Genomic DNA, 16,166 nt, shown 5'->3' on the forward strand with positions numbered 1-16,166 from the left:
TTAAAGAATATACTTATTTGATGAAAGTCAATCACATTAAATGATTATTTAAATATTTTGAAAATTTTAAAAACCAAGTTAATTAAGTTAATTGATGAACTAAAATTCAAATATCAACAAAATGTATTCCATTCCATATTAAATATAAATATTTGAAATACCATTCCAAAAAAAAAACTTTGTAAATGTAGCTCAAGTCCAAGTCTATAGTAATATATTTTTGTTCTTTTTGGTGTAGGGTATACTCACTTATAGACAAGACCCAGCACACCTTGGTCATTGCCTCTGTCACATCTCTTTCAACACCATTTTTCAGGCCTGCCATTAAAAAAAGTTAAAATTGTAATCATATTTCTACATAAATTCCACCCACCTCCCTACCCCACCACACTTACCCCCCCAACCTTGTACCAACAACTCATCATTTTAAATACACCCCCATCACTCTTTCTCTCTATATAGCATAGCACCAATAACTCCTCTTCCTCTCAAACCATGGCATTTCCTATCTTACTCCTTCATCTTACTTTTTTCACCTTCAACGTTTTCTCATCTCATTCTCATTCTCATGCAGACAGAATCATTTCCCTTCCTGGACAACCTCACAACATAGCCTTTCAACAATTCTCAGGCTATATCACCGTTGATAACAAAAACCACAAGTCACTTTTTTACTATTTTGCTGAATCAGAAACTGACCCTTCTTCAAAGCCTCTTGTTCTTTGGCTCAATGGTGGACCTGGTTGTTCTTCTCTTGGAGTTGGTGCATTCTCAGAAAATGGACCCTTCAGACCAAATGGTGAATTTCTTGTCAAAAATGAACATAGTTGGAACAAAGGTGAGTATTCTTCCACAATGATATACATGCATTCGTTGAATTCTTCAAGTGATTGAGTTGTTTTTTGTCTTCAGAGGCAAATATGCTGTATTTGGAGACACCGATTGGAGTTGGATTCTCTTATGCAAAAGGTAGTTCTGCATATACAACAACAGTGAATGATGAGGAAACAGGTATTCATTATTGAATCTTTTTTGGTACTAAAAATGTTTCTCTTTAGATACTTCCTTTTAAATCTTACTTCTATAGGCAAAAGTAGTATGTTTATGTATTTATACTTTCTTAGGCTTTTAAAAAGTTTAGATAAAGATAAAGCAGTGATTTATTGTATAATGTCATTACTAACTTTTATATGCCACTTTACATTATTATTCTTCATGTCTTGTTCTTTAATCAAGCATTAAATGCTTTTTATATCAGTATAATAATGATGAAGGTTATGATTTTTTTTTGTACATGATTTTGATATCTGAAAAATTGTGCTTTTTTGAATTGTTAAGCTAGGGACAATCTTGTATTCTTGGAACGCTGGTTTGATAAGTTTCCTCAATATAGAAACAGAGATTTGTTTCTAACTGGTGAAAGTTACGCAGGTAAACTTGTTACCTTTGATTTTAAAACTTAAAAGCATGTTTATGTTACACATTTTGTGCATTAGTTGAAAATGTTTATGCATATGTTTCAGGTCATTATGTTCCTCAACTTGCAAAGCTTATGATTGAAAGGAACAAAAGAAACAATGTATTCAATCTCAAAGGCATAGCTGTAAGAAATGCGATGATTCTGTTGTTTAATTATCTATGTGTGAGAATTGATGCTAATGTTTTTCACCAAAATTGAATTGCAGTTGGGGAATCCAGTTCTGGAATATGCAACTGATTTCAATTCAAGGGCTGAATTTTTTTGGTCACATGGACTGATATCTGATTCAACTTACAACATGTTCACTAGAGTGTGTAATTACTCGCGCTATGTTAGTGAGTACAATAGAGATTCAGTTTCATCTGTTTGTTCAAATGTTATGGGATTGGTGAGCAAAGAAACTAGTAGATTTGTGGATAAATATGATGTGACTCTTGATGTTTGTATTTCCTCTGTGCTGTCACAATCTAAGGTTATTTCTCCTCAACCTCAAGTAAGTCTCTTCTCTAGTACTCTTTCCATTGTCATATTTTTCCATCACATCCAGACTATGAAGCACATACACGACACGACATGTTGACATAGATAAATTGAGAAAATGGAATAGTTGAATGTGACCATGTGTGTTATGTCACACATTGACATGTCTTTGATGTGAGGTGTCTGTGCTACATAGATTCTAGTTATTGATTTTCAAGTTTAACTAATGTACTTTGATTGTTGTTTTGTGTCCTTGTAGCAAGCAAATGAGATGGTAGATGTGTGTGTGGATGACAAGGTTACAAACTACTTAAACAGAAGAGATGTGCAAGAAGCACTTCATGCAAAGCTCGTCGGAGTTCGCAAGTGGGATGTATGCAGCAAGTAAGTCATTCCCCTCAAGGTTTCAAATTGCCTTTGCATTCACATTTCTTACTATTGCATAGAATCACATTTAAATGTAGTTGTTGCACCTCATTCGCAATCAAGACATCCACATTTTCATGTCACGGCCCAGATTATGGCTGGAGACATGTTTTTACAACCTCGGTCCTTTTCGCTAAGCCAAAAATCTTGTACAATCCATGTAATGACTGATCTTTGTTGTGTTCATGACAGTGTTTTGGACTATGATGTGCTTAACTTGGAAGTGCCAACACTTCCTATTCTTGGATCACTGATAAGAGCTGGAATTAAGATCCTAATTTACAGGTACCTTAAAGTCTAGAACCTAAACTTTTCCTTCTCAATTTGGTTTTGGTTTAGTGCTAAATTAACATAACCATGTGCACTAATTTTTTTTGTTATAGTGGAGATCAAGACTCAGTAATTCCACTGACTGGAAGCAGAACCTTAGTTCAAAAATTGGCCAGACAAATAGGACTGAATACAACAGTCCCTTACAGAGTCTGGTTTGAAAGACAACAGGTAAATATATATTATTTAATCAAATATATTGCTTATTTGAATTGTTGAGAATTCATCACTATCACTGCAAGAATGTTGGCTCCATTATTTAAGAGGACAGAAGTCCCTCAGTGGACTGACTAGGGAATACTGACTAGTCTTTCCCCAATGTAGAAAGATCCCTTTCCTTTGGCTTTAGTCTTTGTCAATTGGGTTCTGTGTAGACTCTAGATTTTATTCTTTCTTTGAACTTTCTTATGTTTGTATTCACAAAAATACCGCTTTGAGTTTCGTGTAAGCCTCAGAGTCCAATGCGCTGCGTCTATGAAGTATTGTCTCAGTTCTGTCTGGTTCGAGTTTTGAGTTTGAGTAGGCCTGCATGATAAACTAATATGAATTTGAATGAAACTTTAGGTTGGTGGATGGACTCAAGTGTATGGAAATATTCTGTCATTTGCCACAGTGAGAGGTGCTGCACATGAAGCTCCTTTCTCACAGCCAGAAAGATCACTCGTGCTATTCAAATCATTCTTGGAAGGAACTCCTTTGCCTGAAGTTTTCTGACACAGCATTTCCCTTTTATTAGTTAAAGGTTGTATTGTAAATAAGCATTATCCTTTAATACCAAATGTTGTATTAACTGTGCAGAATGTCAAAAGAAAAGTGTTATTACCTTTTTGACCTTTTTGGTTTTCAACCTTTGTACTTGAGTTTTTTTGTGTGCTTGAATGAACTGGTAAGTGTATTGAAAAGAGATTATGTAAAAAAGTTGTTGAAGAGAGTGCAAGCAAGTGGATTCTTGTTTTAAAGTTTTAGGCCAACAAAAAGGTTTGAAATTAGGTGTTGATTAGAAAGATTTGGTAGAATAATTGAGCTGATGACAAAAATGTCTATTCAAAAAAGATGTAGTCAAGTACAAAGTGTTGGCCTAAAAGAGCAACTTTTGTTCAGAAAGCCAATTTGTGCTCTGCAAACTGCAAATATTCCAAATAAACAGTAACAATATTCAAAAACAAGTAAGTGACAAAAGAAAGAAATTGCCAAAATCTTAAGACATCATCCTTTCACTTAATAATTCCATTTTTTTTTTTAAAAATAATGTGAAATACACTTTGAATAAGAAATATATCAAACCCACCCTCTGTGGTGGAAAAAGACTTTATACAAATTCAAGAAGAAGTATCTTTGGATGTAATTTTATTTTCCATCAAAACGTTAAAATTGAGTCACGCCCAATATATTTTACAAAATTTAATCTAAGATACATTTTTAGAATAACTTAATTTACACCTCATACACCCCCTCTGAAACACCCATTTTTACCATAGATTGCTCTGGAGATGCAACTATGTATGTACACCAGATAGAATTTGGAGATGCATCTCCCTATCCAGATCAGACAATAAATTGTTATTTTGATTTAGTGATGCTTAGATGAAATTGACGAGTAATAAATCTAGAGTACACAGTGAAGTCGAAATAAGTCAAAATATAATATAACTGAAAATAAATCCAAAGTATAAGTACTATAAACTTTTGCGTATGACGAACGCGACCTCGAGACTCTTTATTCCTACGCTGCTTCGTGGACTACAATGTCTCTCGTGCCTCCGCCATAATAGCATCTACGTCCCTCGCCTCAAAGCAATCTAGAAAGAGTCCTCTGTCAATATTTGTCTGCCCAATCTCCATGATACAGTGACATCTAGGCAACATATAAACATGATCGGTCATAACCTGCTCCTCCTCTAATATTTCTTGATGAGCTGACATCGGTGGATCTTTGGAAGCATCATGTATCATATAAGGATGTGACACCCTGAATAACCACCTGATGTAACCGTCTACGTAGCTCCAATCGCTCTCAGCTATGATACTATGTGTCTCCTCAGGTGCCAGATGATTAAGATAATCATCAGACATAACATCAAATCTTTACGTGTCATAGATGGGGGAACAGACACATAAGGGTCTCTGAGAATATAATGCATGTAGCCGAACTGCCGTATGACACACTTAGGTAGATGAGGAAACGTCATACGTAAACCGTAAGCCAACCATCTAGAGTATAAGGCAATGTCATCAAAGGAACGCGTCTCACGGTGATCGACGTGCGTATGGAAGTGTATACCTTATGTTACCAAGCGGTCAAGATACACTCTAAACGACTCTGTCATCTGGTTCCCTCTGAGTGCATCAGAACGTGGCATATCCTTAGTATAGATCGGTAGACATGATAAACCGGATATGCGTGGGAAGTGCTGGAGGATCCAAACTTGAAAAGTGTTGGAACACATGGATCATTAGTAATGGTGTTGCAAAAGTCTTATGAAAATGACACACAAATACTAAAAAATAAAAAATATTATCGTCAATAGTGCGATGTTGTCTGTCTCTTGTTTCGTCTTTCATATACAACCTTCGGATAACTTAGAGCACAAGTAGACCAAACAAATGTCCCCTAATTGTACTCATGAATCCGCTCAAAGTCATCGAAGTATCGCATGTAGATGACAACCACATAAGTGACACTCTTGTCCATAAAAATGACAGTGTCAACCAAATACAACATGTATGCTCTAATAGCGTATGCTCTGTGTAACCTGCTCGTCATCACCAGATGCATGTTATGCTCTAAGTAGCTCATCAGTATACACCTTCTCCAGGAATCAAAACCTAGCATGAGCCGCTCGGTGGATTCAAACTCCCTCATGACAACCTCTAGATCAACATCCAAATAGTCTACCATAAACTCTAGTGCATCATCTCTGTTAATCTTTCCATTATCTAAAAGTTTTTCCCTAATCGGAAGATGGAGCAAACACGAGACACCTTCCAGTGTGATAGACATCTCACCATGTGGAATATGAAATGATGACGTCTCCGTGTGTCATCTCTCTACAAATGCGTTAAGCATACCATGGTTAATCGCACCATAATCGTTCTTGCACAAGTCTCTCATCCTAGATAGCCGCAAAAAATCTTAAAAACATGACTCATTAGACTGCCGCAACCCAACAATCTTCTGTCCATGGTTGATGAATTTTAGCGGATCACGGTCCTGCAGAAAAATAAATCGTCGTTAGAAACTTTTAATATTATAACAAACATGACTTAAAAAGAATAAATCCAACTAATTTTACCTCTCCGTCCCATTTATTTGTAGTTTTCATGACTCGAATTAGGGGTGTTTATACCCACGAACCTGCTGACCCAAACCAACTCAATCCATAAATTACCCGAATTCATTCATTTACGGGTATACCCAACCCAACCCATAACAACTCGTATATGTTTGGTTCGGGTATCGGGTTTGAGTTTTGCAACTCGCAGACCCGTTGACCCAACCCATTGATGTGACTTTAATAATTTCTTATTAATTTTATTATTATTTTAAATAAAAATATAAAATTAATATTTCACTAATAACCATAATTTTTTCAAAAAAGTATTATTCTCCACCGATAATACTACTAAACCAACGAGTTTATGTAATTCTAAAATTAAATATTGTTTTTTATTTTCTTTTGTATCATTTTCAAATTATGTATTTTATGAAAATAACGAGTCTGGTTGAATGTTATACTATTATAAAGTGTTATGTCGTGTTGATGAATTTTATTCGATATTATATGACGTGTTTCATTAAATTTGAGTGTTATAAATGAGTATGATTGTATTGGATTATGTTACATTCTTTTAAAACCGACAAAAAGAATAATAAAAAATATATATTTTATTTGAAACACAACCCGCGGACCTAAATCAACCCAACCCATGAATGAGCGGGTCAGTTTTGACAATGAAAATATGTGTTGAACGACGAACCCAACCCATTGAAGTTTGAACGGGTTGGGTAACGGGTTAGACCAAACCTAACCCGCGTACACCCCTAACTCGAATCGTGTGACTCAAATCATAAAAAGTGTGAATCCAATCACAAAGTTGGTTTTTTGTTAGTTATTAGAGCTTGACTCAAATTACTTCATCTCTCAACTTGAATCATACCATTGCTTATGACTCGAATCAAATATAATTTTCTCTAATTTTTATGTTAGATCTCTAACACATATAAATTCATTTTTCTCATAATGCATTCACAATGTTGAAAACATGCATATCCATTATTGATTTGAAATCAACAACACACTTGTTCTCTTAACTTTCAAAAGAGTTTTAAATCTGTTTTTGAGTGTTTGCAAACAAAATCTTTCAACTCTACCTCTTTTTTCATCTATTTTTGTTTGGATCTAACTCTCATCTTCAAGGCATGAGAACTATGAGGAGAATTGTTATCGTGGTTATTATTATTTTTGAAGATTTTTTGAGATTTCAGGGGTTTACAAATTGTGTGTGTGGTAGTGGCTGATTTTTTGACAGGTTCAACATAAAAGAATGGGTTTTTTTTCTCGCTATAATTACTTTGGTAGTGTTATGTGGAAGCCTACGGGCAAACTGAGAGTTCTTCTCAATCATCAGATAGCCAAAGGCTCCAGATACAAATATGATCGAGTAAAGATTGGTCTATAATAGAGACTTTGGAACATCATTCTTTGAGCTAGAAGATTTAAGTCGATTTTGAGTAAAGATTTTGTAAGGATTCAATATTAGATACTATGTACAAGTCAACGAGGATTAGGATCAAAGATTTTATATTTTTTCAGTATTATTTGGATTGTGATTGTACATACCATCTTGTAATATTTATAAAAATCGTAGAGGAAGAATAACAAAATTTCAATGAAAATCATTGGAGAGTGGAGTAGGCATAACGAGGATGATTGTCAAATCACTATACATCCAACGTTCTCTCTCTCTCTCTCTCTCTCTCTCTCTCTCTCTATATATATATATATATATATATATATATATATATATATATATATATATATATATATATATATATATATATATATATATATATATATATATATAGATAGATAGATAGATAGAGAGAGAGAGAGAGATTATTTTTAATTTTGAATATAATTGCATGATTAAGTTCGTATTACTTTCTTATAATCGCATGAGGCTATGTTTATTGCCTTGATAGCAACTTTGTGTATAAACATTGATTTTGTTAGATCGAAACTTCACATTATTCTTGTTGTTGATTAAAGCCTAAAATTCTTGTATTATATTGAATTTATACACGTTTACATTTCTCGTGTAAAATGTTATAGTTCAATATATCAATTAGTTTGTTATTTGGTAATCTGTTGATCCTTTTATCTTAGTGTACCGATTAAAGTGTAGTGTATATGCCATCCAAAATCATATGTTGTATGCATTGTGTTTCCGCTACGTAAACTATTTTTGAAACTATGATATTTTTAAATAAACGATTTCTTTTAAAATAATCAATTTTAAAGGAGGTATATTCAACCCCCATTCGACCGTTACATTCTCATATTCTCATCCAATAATTTTAAGTCCAAATTACTTAGAAGAATACTTTCGGTGCAAGAATTTGACTTGAAAATCAAAGATAAAAAGGAAGTTAAAATGCGGTATCCGATTATCTTTCAAGGTTGGAGAATTGAAAAATTACTAAGAGAAGAACATAGTGAGGAATTCTCAGATGAGCATTTGTTTGCAGTAACCGAAAGACCTTGATTTGGTGATATGAATAACTATAAAGGTAAGACCATATTTCTTTAAGGTAAGACCAAGACTAGGTGGTCTGATTGAAAAGTGTGTTACAGGTGAAGAATCAAGGAGTATAACATGACACTATCATAACTTAAATTATGGTAGTCATCATAGTGGAGAACAAATTGTAACACGAATCCTCCAATATGAATTTTGGTGGCCTGTATTATTTAAAGATTGTAGAAAGTTTATTTAGCAATGTTCAAAATGTCAAAAGACATGTAATATATCCAAGAGGAATTAAATGCCCCTAAATGGAATATTAGAGGCAGAACCCTTTAATTATTAATTATTGGAGACATCGACTTCATGGGTCATTTTTTTTTTCATTTTACTCTAACCTTTACATTTTGGTTTGTGTTGATTATGTGACCAAATATGTTGAAGTCATATCTTGTGTAGCCAATGATGCCTATACTATAATTAACTTTTTAAAAAAGATTGGTTTTTCTAGGTTTGGAGTACCCATATTTTTGATCAATCATGGGGGAAAATATATTTGCAACAAGTATCTTGAACGTGTGTTGGCAAAGTACAATGTAAAACATAAAATGTCAACTTCCTATCATCCTCAGATGTGTGGATAGATTGAAGTATCTAACAGACAACATAAACAAATCCTAAAAAAGTCAACTACAACTTCAAGGAAGGATTGAGAAAAAAATTTAGATGATGTGCTTTGTGCATATATGACATCATTTTAAAACTCATATAGGGCTATCACAATATTAGTTGGTTTACTGTAAATCAAGTCATCTATCTGTGCAACTTGAGCACAAGACTTATTAGGCAGTTAAACTCTTAAACTTTGATGAAAAGATGACCGGAAGAAAGAAGCTATTGAAACTAAATGAGTTAGAAGAAATAAGGCTTCAAGCATAAGAGAATCCAATGATCTACAAAGAAAGAACTAAGTAGTACCATGACAAGAATCTAGTAAAACGAGAGTTTCATTCCGGATAACAAATTTTGTTATTCAATTCAAGTTTGAAGGTATTCTCGTGTAAAATGACGTCTTAATGACTAGGTCCGGTTCACGGTCAAAAATATCTCACCACATAGAATTGTGGAAATTCAAGAGATTTTATCTTTAAATAAATTCAAAATGAATGTTAAATTCGTTAATAGACAAACTAATAAGATTCCTCATGCTGGAGTCCATTGTTAGCTTTCACAATTTTAATGCTAGATCAACATGTATTAAGAGTTTATTCTTTAATGATAAAAACCAATATATACATTAAAAATAATTTTGTATTTTTCCAATGAAAAGTGCTTATTTTAACATAGTGAAGTGATATAACCATAAAATAGTTGTAGATTGATTGCTTTTTACACCAATGCCGACATCAAAATACTAAAATCTTAGCTTGTTGTGCACTATATATTAGTATTATTTTATAGTTATTTTAGATCGATCTATGATCACCAAAACACACACTATTACCGTTACTCGTTTTGTTCTGCCTCTTCCCTCCAATCAGTGTTGCAACCAAAGAGCAAACTACTCACTCTCGTTACTATCAGTTTTTCATTCTTTTTTTTTCTTACTAAAACATGTCAAATGAGCAACAAAACCAATACCCTGAAGCACAAAACCAGGTCTCTTTTTTCCCTTTCCCTCTCATTCCTTTTTATCATAATCAAATACTAACAACACAAACTCATCTTAATCTTCACATTTGTCGTTTTATCAACAACAGGATAAAGAGCCATTCGAGTCTGAGGGACCATCGCCCCTAACCGTTACTTCCCGGGTATGAATGCTTCTTCTGTTTTCTATTTATTTTCAATTAGGTTTATTCTGCAATTTCAAAAACCTTCCATTCCAACGCAGGTTTTGTATATGCTGGGAGACATTACTCATTGGCTTCAATCCGTTCGAAAACGCACTTCCAATTACCGCTCCTCCGGTTTCCCTCGCTCTTCTTCCACCATACCCTTTTGGTATCTTACTATTTCTATATTTTATTTCACTCTATCTTTTTATTATCATCATTTACCTTACATTGAGTGTTTAATGTATAGGGTAGTAGATGCTGAATTTGATTTTTCTTGAGAGTGTTGATTTTTTTAGTTATACATTCAGTTTCTCACTGTTTTGTAACTGATTTAAATTGTGACTAGTTTGGGAGAATCCGCAGAGGATGCAGAAATTGATATGCTTCCTGATCAAATTGAAAATAGCGTGTGGGATAGGCTTGGTAAAGCAGAAATGCTGGATATTGAATCGAGTTCCTTTACTTGGGACATGCTCTCTTCACTTCACCATACTGAGCACACCTGTAGCAATGAACATCCCGAGGATGAAATTAATAGAGCTCTTGAGGTTTCGTGTCTTCCGATGCTCATAATATTGTTTATAACCACAAATAGTTACTACACAGATGAAGAATATGTGTATTCTTTTTTTTGTTTCTATAGTTTTTAAAAAGATATAAGTTCTTTCTGTTTCAATTTTTGTTCCATTTAACTTTAGGGTTTCCATGTTGCAGCAGCATTATGTTAATTCATTTTTTTAGGTGTTAAGTATATTTCCAATGTAGATATGTTCATTTTTTAATCAATGTTCATTTTTTTGGCTTCTGCCTCATTTTATCTCATTTGTGTCCACATAGATGACAGTAAATTCTGGAGGGGTTGTCTTCTTTTCCCTTTTCAATGTTGACGGGACCGATGCTGCTTCTCCAAAAGAAGCAGCAGCTGTCATAAAGATATCTTCGTCAAGAATGGCAACACAGTCTGAACGACTTGGATATGAATTCGCCAAATGGTTGGGAGTCCAAGCTCCACAGGTTGTTCTCTTCTTACTTGACTCAACCCTGACATTTGCAAGTTAACTTGTAGTTAGTCATATTTATTTTTTACTTTTATTTGTAAATTACAGGCTAGAGTCATTCACAATAGCAGTTTAGAATGGCTCCAAATGAAGAAAGCTGCAGAAAAAGCAAGGGATGCAGCAACTTGTGAGAGTGATGTTATTGGTGAAACGACCTGTTCGGAACTTTTGGAAGCACTTGAGCTTAGCCGGTGTCTCTTGTTTATGAGGTACAATTCAAATCTAGTTTTCATATGACAAGGTTTTAAACATGAAAACAGTTAATAAAGGTATTTTTCTGTGAATTATTTTTCATGTTAACTTTTGATGTTCTTTCTAATGATTCATGATCTTCTTGTAGTTATGTACATGGCTCACCTTTACTTGAAAGCTCTAGCGCATTTGAATCAAGGGATTCTGCGGAAAGAACGTCAGCCGCGCTTGGCAGGGTAATGATGCTAGATCTTGTTATTAGAAATGAAGATAGACTTCCATGCCGTCAACTTAGATGGCGTGGGAACCCTGCCAATTTGTTATTGGCTGAAAAAGCAATCCCTTCAAATTTAGATACAAAAGAAGAAGGCGTTGATTTGGTAATGAACCGATATGGGCCCGAGGTAGTTGGGACGTTGCAGAAAAAGAAAAGGTCCACTTCAAGATCGTGTTCTCATAATAATGAAATAAGATCACAAGGCTCTCATCTTTCACAGATAAGAGAGCCCTCTGATGACATGTGCCTTAAAAGTCAAACGTCAGAAGAATCGATGTTTACTGGTTCCGACATTGTGGCTATTGACTCGGGTGTTCCTCGTCGACCTCCTGCTGTAAAACGTGCAGATGATCAGGTCAGTTATCCTAAGTTGGTTGAGTTAGTACTAAATAGCTGTGAGTTTTCCTCTCGCCTCTTACATGATATAACAGGAGGGAAATTAGGAAGTCCTCCCTTAGAAGACATAAGTTTAACAATTGACATACAAGGGAGTTATGTAACATCAGTAGTTCACGAGTTCCGGAGTGGTTTCCGTGCTGCTCTTAGGGATCTGCAAGGATTTCATATATTCCTACTTACACTTCACCAAAAACTTGATAACTTGTTACGATCATTTAATAATACTATAAGCAAAATATCACTCGGGGAGTCTGAAAAGGAAGATTCACCTTCAGCTGCTACTGGTAGTTGTCTCTCTCCAACAAGAAAAGAGAGATTTTCTAATGATAGCCATCGAGATTTTAGTGATTCAGATTCACAAAGATCTGCTCCAAGGGCATTGTCATCTTCAGGCAATAGGAATTTTTGCGACTCTGCGTCTCCTATGTCAAGAGAAGGTTGCCATGGAAAATCTTCCAAAGGGAGTCTGGAGCCATTGCACGATTCTCATTTTACGGCTAAGCTCCGTGACTTCCATAAATTTGCCAAGGTTGGTCTCTAGGTAGTGAAGACTGTATACTAGTACAATGCCTTGCTTCTGCTCCCCATTGCTTTAGTGCCTTGTTTGCTTTTTTTTATTCATACTCTTATTTTGGAAAATAAACTGATTTATAACAAGTCAGTATCAATAAAATTAATTATTATGGGCAATAGGCTGGACGTGTTCTTTGTTGGCTTTTCCTTTTCTTTATGAAAGCATGAATTATGAGAAAATTGTTTGGTTTTTTATTTTGGAGAAACACATTCCTCTTACTTCTTGCTCTTGTAGTTTTCCTAATCTTTGATTGATGCGGTGTCTTTACCAAGTAACACAACATTTATTTTACCCGGCAAGCTATTTTTTTCACTAGTCTTATACTCTATCCTACTTTCCAGATTGATGCAGAATCTTATAAAGAATTGGAACATTGGAATGAAATGCTTAAAAATGATGCTATCAAGTTATGCCAGGAGAACAATTTCAATTCAGGATTTTTTGAGGGAAGTGATAGCAACACTGTTGTTGATGCATATGAATTGAAGGTATTTGAGTTTAAACTATTAAGCAGAATTATTGAAGTCAATTCATTCATAGAGGATACATATTCTTTTAAGTATGTACTCTATTAACTTTCAGATCAGACTTGAACATATCCTTGAAAGAATTGCATTGATATCTGAGGCTGCAAATACAGAGAGACCATCTGCTATTACAAATTATTTATTCATCGGTGGAGCGCTATCTGCAAGATCTATATACACAATGCAACACTTGGGAATCACTCATATCTTGTGTTTGTGTTCTAACGAAATTGGACAATCAGATTCTCAATTTCCAGATCTTTTCACTTACAAAAATTTCTTTGTAAGTCTTGTCATTTTTCTATTTTTTAACTGCCCCTCTCCCGGATTATTCTACTGATATATTTGCAAAGATTTTTGCGTGAGAATTGGTTTACTTCCTTGAAGTCTTGTTTATATTATTTATTCATTCTTTCATATAGAATTAATCTAGTTTTGTATTGGAGTTGGACTTTTATTCATTTTACAAACAATCAAACTTTGATCAATGGATCACATAAAGGCTATCATAATTCATATCATGTCTATAGACAAAGATCCCAAATACTTGTGATGTTAGGTGCAATGATTGTGATACAACCAAGGTGCAATAGGTTTGATGACCCAATCTATGGGCCCATCTCACACAAGCACGGTTTCTAGAAGGATATAGATACTGAGGGAAATAAAGTTGGTTAGTATTCTCCCTGGTTTTAGGGGATTTTTTGTTACAAAAGAGAGGGAAGGGGAGTGAGTAATGCATTGAAAATAATATTCAGTTAGGAGAGTCTGGTTAGGAGCAGGTAGGAGTTCTAGGACTCTGGTTTGTCTCTTTTACTTTCAGTTTTTACTCCATTGTAAGAGCTTGCTCAACATTTACAGTCAAATAAATCCCATTTCATTACCTTGAAAAATTGAGTTCTAACACATCTCTCTTACTTTAGTAGGGGGATTAGCCTTAACATAAATGGCTCTCTTCTCAGTGAAACTTTGTTTTTTGATAAAGTCTGATGACTTTAAGTTAATAATGTTGCCAATTCTGCCTAACAATACAGGATTTTATTTTTTTCATACTCAACTCTGTAGCTTATTCCTTTCCTTATTTTTTGCGTCAAAAACATTATTGATATACTATGGCCAAATTTATATTTCTCACCTTTTCCACTGTTCCCTTTTTTATATGACCAGTTTTGAATTTTGATCTCCTCTGGCTTATATAGTATTTACTTGTTAAGGCTGGACACATACTTTTATCTGGTCCATCCTGTAATGTATTTACTATCCTATATATGTATGATTTAGGGCCCATTTGTTTCAGTTTTTCATGTAAAAGTCAGCAGAGCCAACTATACAGTTTCTGTAGTGTTTGTTTATGCTTTTGAAACAAAAAAAAAAACAGATTTTTGGCTATTTTATAAAAACTAATTTGAGTGACTTCTCAAACAAAGAAAAGGTGATTTTCAGATTAGTAGCTAAACAGAAACATAAATCACTTTTCTCAAATGATTTAACAAACAGTCCCTTATGCTTCTTACTGCGTATATCAATAAAAATATTTTCTGTTTATCAAGATATCAACTGTCCTCTTAAATTCTGCTAAGGAATAAATCTTCATATTTCTTTTCACTCTTATGCTTGAACAGGTATGTGACACTGAGAATTCTAACATTAGCATCTTATTTGAGGAAGCTTGTGATTTTATAGAAGATGTTGAGAGAGCGGGTCAGGGAATTCTAGTTCATTGTTTTGAAGGGAAAAGCAGAAGTGTCACTGTAGTCCTTGCTTACTTGATGCTAAGAAAGTAAGTAAACTTATAAATACATATTGCTTAAAGTTAAAACTAATGTTTTGTGGAGCCAGACTTCCATAACCAAATCAAATTCAATGTTACCATTATAATTAAATAGTTTAATCTTAATGGCAAATTATGCTACCAGATAGGTTATTTTCATTGTTAATTAAGAGTATCAATGCAAGTTACATTTGGGATGTGATGCAGGAAGTTGACATTATCAGAAGCATGGAATACTGTGAAAAAAGTTCACCGTCGAGCACAGCCGAATGACGGTTTCGGAAAGATCTTACAGGAACTTGATCAAAAACTGCATGGGAAGGTTTCAATGGAGTGGCGGCGGCGGAGACCAACAATGAAAGTTTGTCCAATATGTGGCAAGAATGCTGGACTGAGTAGCAGCTCACTTAAGCTCCATGTTCAGAAATCACATAAAAGACTATCATCAGGGAGTGTAGATAGTGCCATGACAATGGAAATCCAAAAGGCATTAACCACTTTGAATATTAACCGTGGTGGGAGTGTGAGCCCCACACACAGGCTATCTCATTCAATGACAGATTAATATATTTCCCTTCTTTTGCAAACTTTGAAGCATGAGTGATTATTTAAAATGGTGAAATACATGTACTATGGTTCTTTATTTTCTTCTTATTATTGATCAAATCCACCCTTAACATCGGCTGTGACTTATGTTTGGTTCTAGAGTTATTTTATTGATATCTAGAATCTGTTTAGTAATTTTTTTAGAAAACGATTTTGTTCAAAAAAGATAAACATATACTTATATTGCTAATATATCCTTATCACGAAAATATTATTATAATATAAATTAAACTTAAATTTTTTATTTAAACTAGCTAAAATTATTAATTTTTTTCTTAATATAATTTGTGAATTCTCTATCTTAAAGAAATTTTGTATTATAAAAATTAACTCTTCAAAACCCTCCACTTTCAAAGTTCTCAACTCAAAAACATAATCTTTTTTAAAGATAATTTAAAATTGAATGTATAATTTTTTTTAATTATTTCTATATAAATTTTTTAACAACTTCTTTTACAACACA

The 16,166-nt window shown here is 33.9% G+C and overlaps 2 protein-coding genes across 2 annotated transcripts; both read left to right on the plus strand.

Moving 5' to 3' along the window:
- Positions 1 to 440: 440 nt before the first annotated feature.
- Positions 441 to 3,657, plus strand: LOC127078523 (serine carboxypeptidase-like 45). The gene is made up of 9 exons (XM_051018970.1): positions 441 to 838; positions 913 to 1,011; positions 1,339 to 1,431; positions 1,524 to 1,603; positions 1,686 to 1,973; positions 2,220 to 2,344; positions 2,579 to 2,671; positions 2,770 to 2,887; positions 3,281 to 3,657. Exons 1-9 carry the CDS (start codon positions 496 to 498, stop codon positions 3,428 to 3,430), a joined length of 1,389 nt encoding a protein of 462 aa, XP_050874927.1. The 5' UTR covers positions 441 to 495; the 3' UTR covers positions 3,431 to 3,657.
- A 6,257-nt stretch (positions 3,658 to 9,914) lies between these two features.
- Positions 9,915 to 15,802, plus strand: LOC127078527 (dual specificity protein phosphatase PHS1). The gene is made up of 11 exons (XM_051018978.1): positions 9,915 to 10,120; positions 10,222 to 10,275; positions 10,356 to 10,465; positions 10,646 to 10,847; positions 11,137 to 11,313; positions 11,406 to 11,566; positions 11,698 to 12,754; positions 13,141 to 13,287; positions 13,382 to 13,609; positions 14,949 to 15,106; positions 15,305 to 15,802. Exons 1-11 carry the CDS (start codon positions 10,076 to 10,078, stop codon positions 15,660 to 15,662), a joined length of 2,697 nt encoding a protein of 898 aa, XP_050874935.1. The 5' UTR covers positions 9,915 to 10,075; the 3' UTR covers positions 15,663 to 15,802.
- Positions 15,803 to 16,166: the final 364 nt, after the last annotated feature.

Source organism: Lathyrus oleraceus, chromosome 5 (genome assembly GCF_024323335.1).
Source record: "Lathyrus oleraceus cultivar Zhongwan6 chromosome 5, CAAS_Psat_ZW6_1.0, whole genome shotgun sequence".
Lineage (NCBI taxonomy): Eukaryota > Viridiplantae > Streptophyta > Magnoliopsida > Fabales > Fabaceae > Lathyrus > Lathyrus oleraceus.

Excerpts from the sequence above, each read along its gene's own strand:
- LOC127078523 (XM_051018970.1), top strand. The coding sequence starts at position 496 with ATGGCATTTCCTATCTTACTCCTTCATCTTACTTTTTTCACCTTCAAC. Across the intron at positions 839-912 it reads TGAACATAGTTGGAACAAAG|AGGCAAATATGCTGTATTTG; the intron begins GTGAGTATTCTT and ends TTTTGTCTTCAG. Across the intron at positions 2,672-2,769 it reads ATTAAGATCCTAATTTACAG|TGGAGATCAAGACTCAGTAA; the intron begins GTACCTTAAAGT and ends TTTTTGTTATAG.
- LOC127078527 (XM_051018978.1), top strand. The coding sequence starts at position 10,076 with ATGTCAAATGAGCAACAAAACCAATACCCTGAAGCACAAAACCAG. Across the intron at positions 10,276-10,355 it reads CCCTAACCGTTACTTCCCGG|GTTTTGTATATGCTGGGAGA; the intron begins GTATGAATGCTT and ends ATTCCAACGCAG. Across the intron at positions 11,567-11,697 it reads CGGTGTCTCTTGTTTATGAG|TTATGTACATGGCTCACCTT; the intron begins GTACAATTCAAA and ends ATCTTCTTGTAG.